Source organism: Melospiza melodia, chromosome 9 (assembly GCF_035770615.1).
Source record: "Melospiza melodia melodia isolate bMelMel2 chromosome 9, bMelMel2.pri, whole genome shotgun sequence".
In the NCBI taxonomy this organism is placed as follows: domain Eukaryota; kingdom Metazoa; phylum Chordata; class Aves; order Passeriformes; family Passerellidae; genus Melospiza; species Melospiza melodia.
In genome coordinates, this window is record NC_086202.1 from 20,480,838 (window position 1) to 20,500,981 (window position 20,144).

Consider the following 20,144-nt stretch of genomic DNA (forward strand, 5'->3'; position numbering starts at 1 on the left):
TTGGTTTTTTCCCCTGCTGGTTTTACAGCTTTCACCTTATTCCCAAGATGTTTCAGCTGTGTGCTCTGAGTTATGCCACATAATTGGCCACCTGTCTTCTGCTCATTACTACTGGCACAGTACAGCTGATGAATCAGTTAATGAATGGCTTCAGTGCAAAGTCAGCCTTACCTTACCTTACTTTGTACAGTTATTAAAGTCAAGCTGACTGACTTGTGCTGGAGCAGATGAGGTCTCATGTTGTATTTCTAATCTAAACTTCATACCCAGCACCAGATCTTTATAGAAAGGAGTGGTAAAAAGGAATATCATCCAGGCTGAAGGCTTGCAGCTCTCAAAAGAATGTACAGGTGTTTCAGTCAATACTGACAGAATTTTCTGAGCCTTTTAGCTTGTGGAGTATTGTGTAATGAGATAACTGAGTAGAGTACCTCTGTAGAAGAAGTGCATTTTAAACCATGCAAAATACCTCTCCTTTCATTGCTCAGAGTAATTTCAAGTATGAAAGTGCCTCAATTTGGACTTTCTGCAGTATCTACTACTACTGTAGCAGCAGGAATGATATTAATTTGACTGTGTTGCACTAATTAGAAACAGTACACTTTTTAGGGACTAATTAAAAGACTTCATTAAAGGCTTTACACCTGTTTTGGTTGTCAAAAGTGGAAATGAAATTACTTTTCTGCTAAAAGCTTGTTTATCTGCTAGCTGTAGAGAAAGGGGCACAGCTTTTTCCAATTTCTCTCCTTTTATAATCCACTTCTCTCACATTTGTGAAGGGGATTATAGCACTGTAAAATAGAGACTGGATCTATAACAGAATAAAATTCGTTGGTGATGGAGAACCAACCTTGAAGGCAAAAGACTGACACTATCCGGGAGAAGGGAATAGTTACTAATGAATCTAATTTCACTGCAAAAAAAAATCCTAAATGTGGATGTTTGAAAACGGAGGGGTTTTTTCCATCCTTATGTAATCCTTTTGCTTGTTGGGTCTGCTCAGTGCTGGGGGAGATGTTGGCTGCTCTGCTGTGTGCATGCACTTTCAAAGCCCTCTCCTCTCATGTCTTTCCCAGCTGCTGGGACTGGAGGGTGTCTCTAGGCAGAGGGTGAGAAAATGCTTACTGACATCAGGGCTTAAGTTTTCCTTGGATATGCTGGCTGGAGGCCGGTGTGGAGGGAAAGCTGAATGCCAGGTTAGTTTATGTCCTGGCTTCTAGTGGTGTTTTAGTGGCTGGTGAGGGAGGCAAAGAGACATAACATTGAATATCTGAATTAAGTAGGGGTTTGGCATCAGGGTTTGGAAGATGGGGCAATCAAGGCTGCTGTAGTGATGGGTCAGAAGGTGATCTCAGTACAGCAGGGATGTATGTACTTGCAGATAGGACAAGTCTGGCATTTTGTATAAAGTGTAATTTGGATCAGAGCAAAGCAGAAACATGAGGGTTCTATAGCCAGATGATAGGAAATCTTCATCTGTGGGTAAAAACCATAAAAAGTGGAGTTAATTTGGTAGAAAGGTGATGGTTAAATATATTTATATAAAGCTCTTACTGCCTTAAGATCCTCATGAGCTTTGTGTAGTTAGCACTGCACTGACACGTGAATTCCCTGTTACTTCTCTAAGGTGCTTGAAGTATAAAGGCAGATATCATATGAAAGGTGGTGGTGAAGGAAATAAACCAACAAATACTAATTGAAATAAAAACCTTGTAAATAGGTGAATACTGAGTGTTGTCAAAAAAAGTCAACACTGAAGTTCTTGGATAACCATTCCATTGCTGCTTATGCATATATGTTGGGCTAATTCTTTGTGTAGACTACTGGAATTCACGGGATGTCACTGCTACATTGTGACAGAAATGTGTGGGAAAAAACTCGGTTACCTTAAGTCTTTCTAAACAATGTCAGTTTTGGCAGGAGACAAACTGCTAGGCTGATGCAGCTCTTTTGGCCAAGGACTGTTTTTTTGGGATTTGTGCCCTGAGTGGTTGAAAACAAACATAGAGTTGAGAGACAACTCTTCAAAACTCTTCAAAAGATTTCTGTGCTGACTTCACTATCTGTCAAAAATGGTCTTTAACATGAGATAAAAGAGAAGGTGGAAGAGGTGAGATGAAAGAGAAGCTGGAAGAGCTTTGACCTCTTTAGCCTCTCACAAGTTTTGTTCTCTGAATGGCTAATTGTGTTTTGTTTCTTGTCTTTCTAGATGGGCTGGTGATCCCATTGGTGGAACTCTCTGCAAAACAGGTTGCATTTCACATTCCATTTGAGGTGGTGGAGAAAGTTTATCCTCCAGTGCCTGAACAACTGCAGCTTCGAATCGCCTTCTGGAGTTTCCCAGAAAATGAGGAGGATATCAGGTAATAAATACTATTTACTTTTCACTGATGCTTAAGAAAAGATTTTGTTCACTTGAGGAAAATCATTGTCCTTTTGATGTCCTGTATATTTGGTGCTTCTGTGGCTCTAGTGTGCCTTCTGTAATACATGGATAGATAACTGTGGGATATGCTGTGATATGAGGTTTTATTCTGGGGTGAGTTGCCTTGCATATGTGCCAGAAAAACCATGTAGATGTCTAGGTTCTGTGTGTAAAGGATAAAAAAATAAATGCTTCCTTTAATTTGGCTAACAGTAGGCTAGGCTAGCTTGTGGAGTTTTGTCCTTATGTTAGTCTTACAAAATCATCTTTCCAATCTGAACCTGTTGCTGGAGTCAGAGCTTTAACTGGGTTCAGAAATTGTCAAAGAGGGCTTGCTCAGTGTGCTGTGCAATCCTTTTATTTGTGTAAATAGGAGAACCAGAATTTGCTGAATACATCAGTGATCAGAATTGATATAGTCAGATGACTATATTTCTTATGCTTCCACATTAACTATGTGACTATATAGTCAAAGATTTTCTGCCTTTAGATCTATTTCTGAGCTTTGCTGAAGCTTTTATATTATAGGAGGTCTACCCATGTAACTGTGCATTCAGAATTCTGTTGCAAAGTAGTGATACTACACTCTTTTAGAAAGAATCTTGCTGAAAGTTCTTGGATATGTTTGTCTGAGGTTCAGGTATCAGTTGGGGGAGGTAGTGTCAGAAGTACTGATGTAAGATCACCTGCTAGGGAATAGAGCAAGCCAGCTGGTTGTACATGCTCATTATTCTGATGAACACAGATATAAAAAACCTCACAAGAGCATGCAGATAATTAGTCAAGAAGGAGTTTTTGCTGTGGCATGCTAACATTAGACCTTGAACTATACTATACTATATGAAGGCTTAATTTTAGACTATGAATGAATTTGTATTTCAGAGGCTTAGGTGGAAATTCCTAAAACTGCTGGTGGCTATACACAAACCCAGTTAGGAAGAGACTAATGATTTTTGTGATTGAATTGTAATGTTGAAATGGCAGGAGAGACCTAGACTTTTTATTCAAGATAGCAAGGGTTTTTCAAAAGCCAGAGGAAAAAGTCAGCAAAGAGGATAATACTGTGAAGTTTCTCAAAAGCAGATGGTCCTGACAGGTTCTGTTTGTGTCTTGCAGGTTGTACTCGTGCTTGGCGAATGGCAGTGCCGATGAGTTCCAGCGAGGGGAGCAGCTCTTCCGGGTCCGGGCTGTCAAGGACCCTCTCCAGATAGGTAAGGACAGTGCAGCTCCACGTCTCCAGGTACTTCAGAGTCCCAAAATCATGTCTGCAGTGGGACAGCAGTGCAATGACCGCGTCTCAAAACAAGCTTTTCTGGCATCTTAGCTGAAACTCCCTGCCAAATGTATTCTTTGTAATGTGTTGAGCTAAATGCTGTTTTATTTTGGCCTCCACCAGCTCAGCTGTGAAATGGACTGAAAGGTCAGAAATGACCTTAATCCTTAATGTGTCTTAGCATTTTCCAAAAAACTGTATAGGATACTTTTTTCTCCATAATGCTTAAATTCTTCATTGCTAAAGAGAACTTGACTTTCTAGTTGTCTGATCAAATGACCAATGCCTAAAGTACCTGTATGGCACAGAGGAAGTTTGCTAGGTTTATTCTTGTAACAAAAGAGTTTTATTAATTGTACAGTTATTCATGTAGTATTTTGGCAGATGGAAATCCTTCTTGTTGGACAGTAGCTTTTGTAGCTTCTCCTACTGTCTTGTTCTTTTCATGTATTTTGGCTATAGATGCTAATTTTATCTATACAAGAATTGGATTCTGTTTTTTTCATTAAATCCTTTGAAGCAAAAAAGAATATTGAGATAGCTTTTTCAGTGGCAGCTGTTTGACCAGAAGGCATTATGTGAAATAAAGGTACTACTAGTATGTCAAGGTGGACTGTGTCAATCCCATGCAGATTTTTTTTCCTGCAAGTGTGAGCTTCAGAATCAGAATATTATTTGGCGTGTGGGAACCAAGCCTGTTCTAATAAGAAAAATGATAATATAAAAAACTGTATAATGTTAAGAAGGAAGTTTAGGAAATTTCTTATATTTTCATGTGATGAGGGATAGAAGCTTCTGTGGGCCTGTTTAGTTATTAGAACCAGGAATACTTAACTCTCAGTGATGAGGGAAATGAATAAATTTAGGTAAAGAGCCCTCAGAAAGTGAATAAAAGTGACATGTGCTATAAAGGTTTGGGGATACTGAAAAGAGAAAGAGATGGCATTTGAGATAGGCAAAGTGCAAGAGACTGCTGAACTGTTACCTGAATACAGGGTAAAGCTTCTGAAATGGTATTGCCAAGGCCAGTGTCTACTGTAATAGCAATAGGAGAAATTCTTGGAATGGAAGTGAAGAGATTCCTTGTACTTAAGTCAGATTGAGTTAAAACTACCTTGCTTAGTGTCAGTGGGACCAGACAGTAATTTTGGAATGTCAGCATTGAATTTGGAAAATTTGCTAAATAGGATTAAACTGACTTTTGAGGTCATTAATAATCTTCCAATGTCATGACTGAAATGCTGAGAGAGGCCTCTAAGGAACCTGCTAAACTTCAGGAAGCCAAATGTTTGAGACAGAGAAAATGAGTTAAAGAGCAGCTTGCTGAAATTCAGCGATTCCTGGGACTTTGGCTGTGGAAAAGAGTAAAATATTTGATAGACAGTAAAAGACTGTGGTCAGCACTTGTTTCAGTAATACATTAAAAAGGTGAGGAGGTGTAAAGCAATGTATGTGAACAAGGCTGGGAATATCAATGCAAAACCTGTGTTTGGGGGAGCAGAAGAGTAGGGAGAAAGAGGAGATGGGGAATGATACAGGGGGCAGAACTTCTCAAGTACACATAGAAGCAACTGTGATTGCTGACAAAGGTTTATGTGTGTGGAAGGGAAGGAAGAAACTTTGTTTAAATAGTAAGGTTGCCTTATCCTTAGGAGAGGAACTGTATCTAATAGTTTTTTTTTTCTCCATAGACAGCAGCCCAGAAGCTGGGCAGCAGAGATGGGGGTGGATATATTTTCAGTTGTCCACTGCAAAGGATTTTAAGTTGTGTAGTTGAAGTGTTGAGTTTCATGCACTGACAAATGGGAGAGGAAGCACAGGAAAAGAAGCAGCCCTTGAGGGGGGAATTGATTTGGAGAGCAGTGCATTGTCATACTGTGTTCAGTAGGAAAAATCTTGACTTGTGCTTTGTGCTCTTGTCCCATTTCCATTTGTAGTCTAAGATTTATTTTTTAACCATAAATAATCTTAGTCATTTTGTCTGCATGCATGTCCATATCTGATTTCTGAACAGTAGCACCTCTTCACTACTTTTCAAACCCCCAGTTTTTTTACAGCTTTCTACTGTATATACACATGGAATTGGCTTTTGTAGACCTTCTCCCTCCATTCTCTTTGTAGCAGTCATATACCCACATTGTTGCACTGAAGACATTATTGCTGTTCTTAAACAGGTGCGTTGTAGATTGAGAGACTTCTTTTTTATCATAGTCTTAGTTTCTTTTTAACAACTGAGGAAGGCAGCAGCAGGTTTAGTTTGGATTCTAACTTGGCTTCTCCTTCAATAGTGTCTCCACTTTTTAGAGGTTCTGCTGTCTTGGTTTAAGACAAACAACTGTCCAAAAATGCCTTCCATGTAAAAGCTTTTGTTCAGCTCTTGTTTTCCCCCTTTTTTCCCCAAAAGTTCCTGAATTCTAAGCAGAGATGTCTGTTTTCTGTTACTGTTGTAGGGGCATCAGAACTGCTGCTACATCACAACAGTGATGAAGAAAGCCATGTTGCAATGACTTGATGTGGAACTTGGGGACATGATTTAGTGGTGAATGTGGCAGTGCCAGGTTAATGCTTAGGTAGATGATCCTAGGGGTCTTTTCCAACCTCAAAGATTCTGTGATTCTTTTAATTTTTCCTGGTAAAAGAAACCATTAATTATAATCCAGATTGCTTTCCTCATATACTTTCCTGTGCCACCCCACAAACAATTGTTAAGTACAGCAAGATTGGTGTTGCAGAAGAATTAACTGGGCAGTACTGCTTGAATTAGCATTGTGTCAGACATGTTTGTCAAGCTACAGATTGATTTGAAGCTTGTGATATGTCATGTTAAGCTCCTTAAATTTTGTCTCATTTTTAAAGTGTTGTTCCCTTGTTGCATTATCGTTTAACTGTCTTCGTATACAAAGAGGAATGTCATGGAAGGGGCTTGAGCTGGAATCCAGTCTTCTCTAACACCTTTTGTATATTTCTTTTGTTGCAGTGTAACAGAATTGCTACAATTTGCTTATGTGAAAGTCAGAGCATTGCTCTGAGTTGCTTTTAGTATAACAGAAGGACTAGCTGAACTGTTTAGGTTGTATTAACTGAATGTGGAACATAAATTAGAACTGTATCTGGTAATAAGCAGTGCAGTAATTTTGTGTGAATGCCTTCCTTTGTTTTGGTTCTGTTCCAATTGCTAAAATGGCTGAAGAATTTGGGTGGCTTTATGTGTACTAATCAAAATAATCACTCCCATCAGGGAGAGGATTTGAATTGTGGTGAACCGGACAAATAGAAAGGTTAAGCAAGGTAAGAGCAAATTTGTATTGGTATGGGGATTATATTTTGAGGAGAATGATGCACATTATTTTAAATGGAATAAATTTAGTAGGTCATGTACACTCCTGAACGCCATTATTTTTATCATCTCATGATATCATAATAAAAACTTGTGGAAGTAGATTATCAATCCACACTACTGTCCTCGTGATGGAAAAGCTATTATCTATTCCAAGCTGTATTTTTCCACTTAAGGTAGACTGTTGGACTGAAGTTTGGTTATGACTTTGATGCCCTGGTGCTTTCTGTGATTTGTGAAAAAGGAATTCCAGATTAGCAGAAAGGTTCTGAGGCTGATACTCATTGCTGTAGAGGATAACTAACTGCTGATAGGCACCTTCGAGACAGGCAGAAGATCCATGCTGCTGCTGGCCCTTTCTGATTATACATGTCCCTCCAGATGAGCAACATCTCCAGAGAAAGCTGCATTATGAGTGCAACTCATAAGCACTGTTCAGGAGTTTACATGAAGCTAAGCCTTCTTAAAGTCCTTTGTCATAATTTATTTGTTTATGGTCACTGATTAATGGGGCTAGATTCAAGTGTTATTCCTAAAATTTCTCCTTTCCATTGTTTTAGTCTAAGCAAGAGGTTTTGGGTTTTTTTTTTTTCCTGAGGTTATGATTTGTAAAAAATGGATATTAACAGAATTGCAAGGAGGTGCATAATTGATGACGAATGGGTAGTTTTTGGAGCCTCAAAGTGAAAGTAAGTGTTCAGGTTAAATACTGCCTTTTTTAGTTGACTGTGAAATTGTGAAAATTGACTGACTTGGAAATAATTCCGAACAAGTCACCCGGCCCGTTCTGCACTACTGCCAGAGTTAGCACAGAGGTTATGCCTAAAATGTGTATGTCTAGTCTAGCTTTGACCCTGTAAACAAAACCTGACCGTTTTCAGGGATGACTTTATCCGCTTCTGCTTTTCTCTATTCAATAATAAGAGAAATTAATTCATATGTTACAAGCTGGTATGTTGGTGTCTCTTACAACACATTATGCTTCTCTGCTAATGTTTAGGCACAGTTGCTTGGGAAGTACTGGAAACTCTAGATGCATGTCCATCCTTACGTGGATGTTGGCGCCAGACATATTGTTTCAGTGTTTAAATAGCATACACCTGTATTTCTGTGCTGGCTGAACCTTTTCCCCAAATACCTGAAGAGTAACTTTGCCCTTGTGCATTTCCACAGGCTTCCATCTGAGTGCCACCGTGGTGCCCCCGCAGATGGTGCCCCCCAAGGGCGCGTACAACGTGGCGGTGATGTTTGACCGGTGCCGGATCACGTCGTGCAGCTGCACCTGCGGCGCCGGGGCCAAGTGGTGCGCGCACGTCGTGGCGCTCTGCCTCTTCCGCATCCACAATGTAGGCATCCAGCTCGTCCAGCACAGCTCTGCTTCCCCTCCTTCTCCCAGCGCTCCTCGGGGCAGCTCTGTGCAGCACACCCTCTCTTTAGGGAAATGGCTCTTGACTCCTTTGGGTTACAGATTGGGCAGATGTCTGCTCGCAGTTGCGGTCTGCAGGCTGAATTGTGTGAGGCCCTAAACTGCAGACTGCCTTTGGTAATGTGCAGATTTCTAAGGGTAGATACCGAGTGCTTTTTGGCCCCTTCCTATTTCTCATTTAAATGCTAAAATCACTCATTATTTCTTCATCTCTGAAAAGAGTGGAAGGTCACGAATAGCTTCTTTTAATAAAGTCTTTGTAAGTACAGGATTTGAAAACTCACTCTTTATGTTGTTTGATCAGAGTGCAGAAGGAAAGTAATTTTGAATACTGTTGGCCTTTATGTTCACCAGTTCATTTTAATGCTTACTGAGGTAACTGTCATTTTGACTTGAAGATTTCAAGCAGTCAAGTTTATGTTTTTATTTGACTGCTTTAATTCTATGTAGCCTTCCATAGAGCAAAAAGTAGGCATTTTATATCCTAACCAACTTCAGTTGAAAATGTGTAGAATCAACATGAAATACAACCAGTTGAGAGTTTGGTCTTGCATGCACTTGAATTTGGGAAGCTGAGAAGCACAAAGGATTAAGTTTTGATTATGGTAAGAACAGAAGATTTTCTGCTGTCACAGAACATTTTACAGCTAACATGCTTATGATCAACTCTAGATTCTTTAATAAGTTCTAATAACCTGCTGAAACTTGTTAGTATTTCACAATGGACAAGTGTAATTGGCTTAAATTTATAGTCTTGTGAAATAATCAGAATATTGGTATACTTCCTGTATTTAAGACTGGACAGCTGGCAAAAAACCAGTTTCTGCTTTGAATTTTTAGTTTGAGTTTTAAAAGGTGGATATGGAGAATGAGGCTAAAAATGAAATTGTCATTTATATTATTTACACTCAAAGTTTGGACCCTGTGTAAGATAAACATCATTCTTTTGCCTCCAATCCTTTCTCCGCCTGAGAAGTGACATTGAAAGTATTTTTGTGTTTGTATAAACTGACTTCTGACACTAGCAAGTTACAAGTGAAGGTATATTGCTCTATGTAGACAATATAGTATCAGAAGTGTCTTTATTATCAAACTGCTCTTGACTGTATATGGGTTAAATTTTAAGTGGGACATTTTTGTTATGTAGAGTGAAAAAGGTTAAGAAGCTAGTAGTGAGGTTTTTTTATAATCTAATTTGTTCTAAGATATGGAAAGAGATTTTTAGACTGAATTAAGAAACTCTAAAGAGATAGATCAGATGTGGTGATTCTGTGAAACAGTCCCCCACTGAGCTGGTTCATTTGCCAGAAGCTTAAGGGATAATGTCCTATTTTAGAGGTTTGTTTGTGAAGTCTCTGCCAGTATTTCTGCAATTGCTAGCAACAACAGATCTTAAGCACAGCTGTTACATCAGTTTCCTTGAAAAAAACACTTAAAACCAGTTTTTATAAAACCTAGACAGCTTATTTGCATCTTATCTGCAACATGCTACATAATTTCAGAGAAAAAATAATTGGCCATCAAGACCAAGCATGGTATGTATGCATCAGCATAGCAAGTGTTGGTGACACTTCATCAGTTTGGTGGACACAGCTTCATTAATGGTAGTTTGTGTCTCCTTTTCTTTCTTCAGGCATCTGCAGTGTGCTTACGAGCACCTGTTTCTGAGTCTTTGTCTCGGCTACAAAGAGACCAGTTGCAAAAATTTGCTCAGTACCTAATCAGTGAACTTCCACAGCAGGTAAGTGGGGACCATCATCTGAATGACACTTGTTAAATGCAGTTATCTTTATTCTGGGTCAATTTATGTGATGTCTTTTGTTGCAAAATAGCCAGTTATGCTATTCAGTTGTGAGCTGCTGGGAAGGCATTCAGTTCTTGCTCTTTTCAGTTTTGCTATTCTATTATTTGACAATTGTCTATTGCCAAGTGAAAGATTAGAAGTGTCTCAAAAGGAGAAAGAAGAGTGGTGGCTATTCATATCAGCATGAATATATGCTAAGCTTCAAACACAAAGATCAGTTCATGATTGCTGAAAACTTAGGTCAGCCCAAATCAGCTTGTTTCTTTTTTGTGTGTTTGGTTAGCTAAGTGGAGAGAACTACCCAGATGAAGTATTGTATGTGCCTTAAGTGGGCACTTTCTAATTCACCTAACTGGTAACCTTTTGACTTCCCCCAGTGTGACTTCTTGATGATTCATAAGAATCATTCAGTCTAATAGGCATGGCATTTTTTTAGTCAAAGGCTAAGTCTGCTCTCTCATTCCTTAAATATCTGTGTTGTTCAGGGTCAGGTCATTTGTATCATCTGCCGAAAATGTTTGCACAAAATAGACAAGAATTCCCAAGTGATTGTGAAATGGCTGCTTTAAAATTACAAGGGCTTGGCAATTTTTTTATGCTGGTTCAGCTAAAGGAGATTGAGAAAAACTGGCCTGCATGGGTATCTGTCACATTTCAGCAGTGCATTTGTAACACACTCCTATTAAGTAGGAGTTAGATTACTGGAAGCATGTGCCTAAAATTCATCTTATGGTGCTGTGCTTAGGACACTATGATATTCTATTGTTAAAATATCCTGTAAATTTCCTGCAGAAATACTAATCTTCTTAGGAGAGGAAATAGAGGAATTGTATGATATGAAAGTGATAAAAAATTACTGCTTTTTTGTTGCTGAGAAATGAGTGCCAGTAGTGTGTGCTTGATGCATTATGTAACAGGCAAAGCTTTTTTTCTCTCCTCAGACTAAGCTTTATGGTACAGTCTGGTGCTTAATAGGGCAGGGCTTTGAAAGTAGTGGTAGTGGTTGTTCCCTGAATGGCATGTGAGTTGGCATGTTTGCTTTCAGATATTCTGTGTCTGTCTGCTCCTTTCTGCAGGGTTTATTTCTCCTTTGGTCACATGTACCAACTGTGCATCGGGGACTTCTGGCTTAATTAATTATTACAATTTTTCTAGATAATCTGATGAATGCTGCCCAATGGAAAAATTGGGGGGTTATTGGGAGACACGTCTTAACCTATGTTGTGTAGTTCCTTTAAAAAGGCAAGGTGTGCCCCACATTCTTTCAACAGTCTTATTCTTGGTCTTCAAGGTTTCTGGGTGGAGATAGATACTCTAATCCCTTGGGACCCCATATTTTGACTAAATGACATAGAATTAGAGTAGGCTGTACACATGATTTTGTTTTATCCTTATTTCCAGTTTATGAATGACATGATACAGTATTATAATGCTGAATTACTTTCGTGTGTAAGAAAATGATGGTTTATAGGAATGCAGCTAGATGCTTGTCAGAACCTCTGTAGAAGCTGTTTTCTCTATCTAGGAAAATCATGGAAAAGCAGCTGGAATTCATTACCTAGTTCCTAGCCCAAGAGCTATTTCCCCTTATGAACCCAGTATTCCTATTCCAATTAAGCATGAATATGTTAGCAAAAAAGACTGAAGGAGGTTAACTGCAGGTCCCTGGTACTTCAGCCTTAAGGTCTGACACTGCCGAGACTTGTGAATTTTCTTAAAATATGTAGTAGTGGGAAAACAGTACAAAATAACTTAATGCTGAATTTGTTTCTTTAGGTGATTGAAATGCAAAATATCCGTATGAAGCATTTTTTTCTTCCATCTGTTTGAGCTGTATCTGTACTATTTGCAAAGACAGGTGTACTGAATGTGCCTTTCTTTACAGTAAGAGTGATCTTTTACCTCAGCTGTTGTATGGAGGGAGCTGGGGGATATCAGACATTCTGTTGCAAGTCATTTTAATCCTAATGATGTGGACTAACAATTTGCGTGTTCTGTGCATATTTACTATAGGCTAAACGAATCTACACTTTCAGACTTAGTGTGTGGGGAAAAACTCTTTTAACTGAGCATTTTTCTTTGAAAAATAGCATTTTAAGGATATACTATGTAGGATTTTACAATCAGTGTGAACCTTCTCTGCTTATGCTCTGAGCTGGTCCAGAAGTTATGATCAATTTAGTGCTGAAATTGCATTCATCTACTACTGAATCCCTTTGCAAACTGTATGGTAAATAAGCTAAAGTCTACCCCAAAAATTATGTGTACATGTATTTTATAGTTTGCTCCCCTGCTCCCGTTTGCTTGGGTTTTAGACAAATGATTTAGGAACAAGAAGCAAAGATCTTTCAAAGTACAGGAAAATGGCAACCTTGACAGCAGTGGCCTCCCTAACTCTCAAAATTAGTTGCAGTATCTACTTTCTGTAGGCTCCTATTCCTCAAGAAGTGAGAGATGAGTTAATAAATTGTGATGCTTTTGCTTACTTCTTAGGATGTGACTGCAGAAAGTGAGCCTTTCATGGCCTGTGAGAGAGGTGTCACAGCTGGTGGCTGTTGTGTGATCTTTAGCACCCTCTGTCGTCCTTTCTGAAAATGTAGCTCTGGATTCCATACTCTTGAAACTGCCAGAGTGCTTCAGTCATCATCTTTGGCTGGGTGTAGCAGCATAAAAAGTACTGTGTATATTCAAAGTTTGCTTCATGTTTTCAGATTCTTCCAACAGCTCAGCGCTTGCTGGACGAGTTGTTATCTTCTCAGTCTACTGCCATCAACACAGTGTGTGGAGCCCCAGGTAATTTTAATACTTCTCATTTCAGCAATCTGTATCACAGATAGGAAGAGAATTATTCCATTGCCTTGGGTTTCTAAACTGGTTTGTTACCCGGTAGCTTGGATTACACATGGAAATAGAGGAAAAGGGATGAGTATTGGCACCTACATGTATATATGGCACAACAAGGGGCACCTCAGAGCGCTTGCAGAGGAAGGGAGCATCAGGCAATGCACTTTTTAACAAAGTGGGTTTTTTAAAATTTGGTATTAAGTATAGACTCCTGGGAATGTCGATTGGAGGGGACGTCTCCCAAGTTCCTGCTTAAAACTGGACTGTTTACGACACTAGACTGGGTTAGCTGGGATTTGGGGTAGCTTACATGAGTGTTGGTTACCAGAGATGTTGGGGCATTCCTATTTTAGTGCTGCATTACCCTTCTGGTCAAGAAGACTCTGCTAATTTAATGTTGCTAATGTTGAAGGTAATGTTATGTTAACATTTAAAGATAATTCTGAATAGGGTGTTCAGCAATGGCTGAAATAACTTGAGTAGCACTGCCTGTGTACTCTGTGGTTGGGCACATAAAGTATCTTCAAAGCTTGCATACTGTTAATGTGTTTTTCATTTGTAAGATCCCACTGCTGGACCTTCTGCATCAGATCAAAGCACCTGGTACTTAGATGAATCTACTCTGAGTGACAACATAAAGAAAACCCTTCATAAATTCTGTGGGCCTACTCCTGTTGTTTTCAGGTAAGCTGTTTCCCATTGAAGGGAAAGTGTGATGTTCATGTGATCTGTAAATTCATTCACCATACAGCCTGTATGCTTTGGACTGAAGGATGCTCTGTTTCATGGTCACTCTTCTGGACTGTATTTTTGTGTAGCTTCTGCAGTGTTATTTCAGTAGAGCAGACTGTATTTGTACAATATTTTGCTTGTGTGGTGTTCTTTAGCTATTTATGCATTCTGTCTTTTAGGTTACTCGTGTCTGTGCCATTGAAGGGCAAATATATTTCTGGATGTAGATTATACTCAGGATTTTGTATGACTCTGCTTGATTTAATTTTTTCTCCTTATTCTTCTGCTTTATGTACAGTGATGTGAATTCAATGTATCTGTCTTCCACTGAGCCCCCAGCTGCTGCTGAGTGGGCTTGTCTGCTGCGTCCCCTGCGAGGGAGAGAACCTGAAGGAATCTGGAACTTGCTTTCCATTGTGCGGGAGATGTTTAAGAGGCGGGATAGCAATGCAGCTCCTTTGCTGGAGATTCTGACTGACCAGTGCCTCAACTATGAGCAGGTATCTCTTTGCTTGGAGTGTGGGGATGTTTTGAGCACCAGTAACTGGTACTTTGTGTCTATACAACCCATGGCTGAATACAATTATTCTATTATTTTACAATTATTTTATTATTTATTATTTTAATAGCCTATGTGCGTTGTAGGCAGGTGCTTCTCCACGCTGAAAGGATGTTACAGTTTGCTCTTGTTCAGATTTAGTGATGTCCTGGTAACACTGTATTTCCCAAAGGCCTCAGTTGTTCTACCATGAATATGTAGGCTCGGAGTTCTTTTGTTCAGCATATTTGATTTGATTTCTTCCCAATCAAGGTGATTTATTTTACAGTTGTTCTGTTTCTGTTTTTTTTTTTTTGGTTTTTTTTTTTTTCAACAAAGCACGTCATGTATGAGCTGTCATGTTGATAAAAACTAAATATATATGTTGTGTGATAGAGTCTCAGATTCTTTTGTTATCTTCACGGAAGATATCTTTTGGTGGATTGAAGCAGTACATTTATTTTGTCAAAATGATATTAGAAGAAACTATTTCTTTTGATAGTTCAGGACTTTGACCTCAGTCTGTAATATAAATAGTGGTGTAGGTTTCCTTATTGCTCCATCCCATACCTCGACTTTAAGCAAGGGAAAGGAAATGCTCCATTTATCACATTTGTTTACTTTTTCTCTCCAAGTGTGAAGACCTCTAGGAAATGAATGTCCTGTGAGTGTTTTGTTCTTTGGGCATGTGCCTTCTAACCAGAGAAATTTTGAGGCCCTTAATTCTCACAAGCCAATACTGCTTTAGTGGTCATAATTATTTTGGAGTCAAATGAAAACCTGATATTAACTACAGATCCCATTTCCTTGGGATTATGAGATAAATGAGAGCAGAGGATGAGATGCTGGCCACGGCACTGCTTCACTGAGCCTTTTCTTCTGCAGATAACTGGCTGGTGGTACAGTGTACGAACATCCGCGTCACACAGCAGTGCCAGTGGGCACACGGGACGCAGCAATGGCCAGTCAGAAGTAGCTGCTCATGCTTGTGCAAGCATGTGTGATGAGATGGTGGTTCTTTGGAGGCTAGCTGTCCTCGACCCAACTATTAGTCCACAGAGGTGAGCTCCAGCATCAATTCCTGTCTCTCTTTAATTTCTGTGATACTCAAGCACACTAAAGAGTTTCGTCCTGTAGATTTCTTGTGTTTGTATCATGACCTCAATATCTGTTCAACCATTAGTCCTTCTGGACTACATATGTGCTATGTAACATTCAAAGCACTGTAATTACTTTAATTGCTATTGCTGCTTACTTTTACCAACATCAAGTAGTGTGACTAATTTGTTTTCTGAGAGCCCTTTCTTACATATGGGTAATTCTGCATTTTAGTGTCCCAGTGGAGAGCATTTCTTTGAATGATAGCATCAGCTACCAATTAATTTTAAAGGTTTTTATATTTAACCATTCAGCAGTTTAATGGAATTCTGTTTAGCCCAGTCATTCACTATTGTGTATTTCAAGATGAACCAGTTTTTACTTTCTGTGCTCTTAAGGAGTTGTTCTCTGCAGTGTGTTGGTAAACAGTGTCACCAGTGTATGATTTTCAGTCAGTGTTTTCAATTGAGAAAAAATGGTGTGGCTTCTGCAGATTTCTAAACCATATTGTGCTCTGGTAAGTCACTGCCATCTTTATTTAGCACCATCTTTATTTAGCACCAGTTGAATAGCAGAGGAGGTACTGAGAGCTCCTGTGGAGATACTGTGGTTGACATCGTAATTGTTTTGTACATCTTGTCTTCAGAGTGTGGGGTATAAAATGTATTGGATTAATTTAATGTGCTATAAATTCTCAGAAGTTTCTCAGAACAAATGAAAACAGGATGGTAATTTCAGAACAATTACATGTTAACAGGATTAGCTTTCTCTGAATTGTGTAACATTAATAAATGCCCTATGAAAGGCATATCAGGGACATTAAAATGGATGCAGTTTCTGTCTTGTAGTTTACAATATGAAGTAGCTAAGTATAGGAGTTGAAGTCAAAAATTGTAGGGAATGAGGCTTAAAATAAACACAAACATCAATCAAATCACACAGAAAAAGCATAAAGCATTTAAATAACGTATGAAGCATAAAGTATTTTAATAACGTATGAAGTTGTGCTATCTATAGTCACATTTGAGTTATTTGATGCAGTTCAGATTTGCTTAGATCTCCTACTCGAGCTAATGAATAATTGAAATGCTCCTGCTTGATTACCTATTCTCTTGGTGTTTGAATAGTCTCCAAAGACCCTCTTCTTGTGCTTCCCAGCCCCTTACAGGGGGTCACAAGGAGACTTCACAGGTTCTCATCCTTATGTTACCCTTCCCGAGTATTCCTGCTCCTTTTTCCTTCTGAAAATAATGTTCTTAACTAGTATGTTTCCTGGTTAATTAATTTCTTAAGTGGACAAATATAAGTAGTCCATTTTGTGTAGTCCCTATTGTCCCAATACCCTTTGCACCTAAATTGGGTCACCTCAATTTTAATTTTGTTTTCTTGTCCTTTTATTAGGAAATCTGATAGGATTTAAGTGTTGGGATTATACATGAGAAATGTGTGGCAGAAACAGAATGGCAGTTGATTGAGACACCTGGTGAAATTTCTAGAAATGTCTTTTTCTCTTGAATTAGATCTCCATTTAGGCTATTTTGCTTAAGTGCATAGGCCCTACGTGAGATTTGGAGCTGGAAAACGCAGAACTGTTCTGTTCTTCCCATAGTAATATGGGGCCATGGGACTAACTGTGTATCATGAGTTTATGTAGTCCTGCCAGCTTGCTGCTTCTTCAGAGTTACTTGAACATCAATTATTGCTGTCCCTATGGTTTGCAACAGTTTGTTCTCCTGAGGATGGCCTGCTAAAGCTTAAATTAAATTGTTGGCTTCTCTATAGGCCCATTAGGGTAAAGAGGTAAATGCCTGGGAGGGAGATTAGGTGGTCCTGTCTGGCATTGTGCTTCCCAGGGTCGGCTGTTTAGGTTGTACTTGTGAATATCGTAACTGGAGTTATTCTCAGGGCTGTTTCACAGCTGCTGCAAGCTGTTTTATGAGTGTTTCCAAGGGCAGTTCCCCATGGAATTGAGACTCTGAGACTCATCTCACTCATCTGAGATTGCTGAGACTCAAATCACTAACGCCTTATTTAGGGCAGATAAGCAAACAGGGCAGACAGTGTTTTATTTTAAACCTCCCAGTTTGTATTGTGCTTTCATGTTGGTGATGTTCGTGTTTTGCTTCTGGATCATGAACCTGTCTACAACCCAGTTGTTAATATATCTGTTTGCTTTTTTCAACCTGTCTTCTTACTACTGCTGCCTGTATTTAGCATTAACTTCATTCAGCAGATGATGTTTCTGGCCAAAGGAAGGAAGTGTTCTGTGGGTCAACTAGTAGTTTGTTGCAGGTGCTTTTTGTGTCTGCTTCTAACCTGTCCCCTTTCTTCTCTTAGGCGCAGGGATCTTTGCTCACAGCTCAGACAGTGGCAGCTGAAAGTCATAGATAACGTTAAGAGGGGTCAGCACAAGAAATCACTGGAGAAGCTCTTCCAAGGTTTCAAGCCAGCTGTAGAAGCCTGTTACTTCAATTGGGAGGAAGCTTATCCCATTCCTGGGATTACATATAGCAGCACTGACAAGAAGAACTCGTTCTGTTGGGTGAAGGCCATCCAACAGAGGAGCTGCCGGTTGCAGTGTGCAGAAAGTGCCTGTGAGGCTGGCAGGACGCATGGCCAGGAGCCCGGGGCAGCGTGTGTGCAGCCCGGGGACAGGCTGTGGCCCTCGCCCCAGGAGCCAGCCGTCCGCCCAAAGGAGCTCACGGGGAAGAGGAAAGTCGTCTCTGAAACGCCGCAGAGGGTTCTGAGGCGGCTCTCGGCAGAGGGGGACAAAGCTGTCTATAAGACTGCAGTGAGCAAAGCAAAGTTGCCAGTGAGCAAAGGCTTGACCAGTAAACATAGTGGGAAACGCCGTATGAGCAGCGAGGACAGCTCTCTGGAGCCAGACTTGGCAGAGATGAGCCTGGATGACAGCAGCTTGGCGCTGGGGGCAGAAGCCAGCAATACCTTCAGTTTTACAGAAAGTCCACTGAGCAGGAGCTACAGGGATGCCTTTGAGGAGGATGGTGGAGTGTACTTCTCCGAGGGACCTGAGCCTACTCTCAGGAGCAGTTCCATGGCCAAGAAACCCCCCAAGGATCCTGTGGGGGAGATGGGTAGTGGCGATGATGACTTGCCTTCTGCAGATGAGAACTCTGGTGGTGTGAGTCTGAAGCCTGAAGAAGTGGGAGAGAATGGTGCAGCAGGGGGAGGGGATGATGGAGAAGAGGAAGATGATTACCAGGTATACTATCTGAATCCACAAGAGGTAGCCAAGGAAGATGATGACAAAGCTGAAGGGGGAATTGAAGAGGAGCAGGATATATTTGCTGGTATAAAGCCTCTGGAACAGGAGAACCGGATGGAGGTGAGTTGAATCTAGTTCAAAATGCTGTTTTGCAGTTTTATGTGTTGTATAAATCATGGTCTCACCACCCTCATAGCTGTCACACTTAACCTAGGATGTTGTTAAATCAAGTGCTTAATTACAATGTTGTGATAACCAACTGTGTCATAAGGTATCTACAAGCTTAATGCAGTGGCAGCATATGTCTGCTTCCCACAAGTTTGATTCCCTGTTTCTGTGCTAACTGCAAGTGTGTCCCAGTTTTAGTTAGTCCCATCTCACACTCCAGCATTTACAAATGTAGACAAAACAGTGTGTGCTTTTCACTTAGTCCCACCCTTGGAAAAGGCAAAAATTATCTGAAATTAAAAATGAGACTGAGACATGCTCAGAAAAAAAAATTTAAATCCAACCATTTAAGCAGAAGTTCTTTGGAAAGGAGAAGCAGTCTAAATAAACTGTGTCTTATTCCTGTAATAACCACAAAATGGCAATGCATGGAAACAGTGGTAATTTGAAGTTTAGTATTTTTTGAGCTATTTTCTGATCTCATAGCACTTGGAGAGAGGATGGGACTTAATCATGTAAGAAAAGACTTGTTGGGGGAGTGCTTCAAGGAGTGGTGGTGAAGGACTAGGCAAGGAGGACTCTGAGAATACCTGCTGCTGAAGTTTGTTGAGAATTGTGCTTGCAGTCTTTGTGACAGGTGGTTTGAGCAGGCTGACTCCAGGCTGGGCTGATGTGGTTTGAACGTGACCTTCTTGTTTGAACATGTTCCTTCTTGCAGGTCCTGTTTGCCTGTGCAGAGGCACTGTATGCACACGGATACAGTAGCGAGGCCTGCCGCTTGACTGTAGAGCTTGCCAGGGACCTACTGGCCAACCCTCCAGATCTCAAAGTGGAGCAGCCACCAACTAAGGTAGAGAGATGGCAGCAACCATCAGTAGTCTTGATGTTAGTGCAGCTCTGTGCAGGTGACCCTGTTTCTTGAGATTCTCTCCAAAACCTTAGTCTCCTATTTCATAGTGCACATCACTGGAAATGTTAGTAGTTCTGCTGTTTCAGGATAAGAGGGTTGGACAGAAGCATAAGTTTCTGGAAACTCAGTTGTAGTGACACTCAGTAGTGTTTGTTGTATAGAAGGCTTCCCTTGGAAGGGATGGATGTGTGGCATCTGCCTGCACAGCATCAGTCCAACAGGGAGCATGTGTCTTGTCCACAGGCCAGCTCTTCCACTGTGTTGTCCTGGAGTGACACAGGGGAGGCAGTGATGTTCAATGGTAACCACTGAAATTGGAGATTTCTCAGCAGAAGGACAAAATCTAAATGTATTTTATTCTTT

The 20,144-nt window shown here is 40.2% G+C and overlaps 1 protein-coding gene across 2 annotated transcripts in view; it reads left to right on the forward strand.

The window, feature by feature from the left end:
- The window catches only part of ZSWIM8 (zinc finger SWIM-type containing 8), a 53,779-nt gene that overhangs the window by 16,961 nt on the left and 16,674 nt on the right, over positions 1–20,144 (forward strand). For both annotated transcript variants that reach the window (XM_063163780.1, XM_063163779.1), the window contains exons 2-11: positions 2,210–2,363; positions 3,542–3,636; positions 8,209–8,381; positions 10,095–10,202; positions 12,977–13,058; positions 13,673–13,793; positions 14,140–14,341; positions 15,265–15,440; positions 17,815–18,823; positions 19,590–19,721. In XM_063163780.1, the coding sequence (XP_063019850.1) occupies positions 2,210–2,363; positions 3,542–3,636; positions 8,209–8,381; positions 10,095–10,202; positions 12,977–13,058; positions 13,673–13,793; positions 14,140–14,341; positions 15,265–15,440; positions 17,815–18,823; positions 19,590–19,721 (2,252 nt within the window). The remainder of the gene's footprint in view (positions 1–2,209; positions 2,364–3,541; positions 3,637–8,208; positions 8,382–10,094; positions 10,203–12,976; positions 13,059–13,672; positions 13,794–14,139; positions 14,342–15,264; positions 15,441–17,814; positions 18,824–19,589; positions 19,722–20,144) is intronic.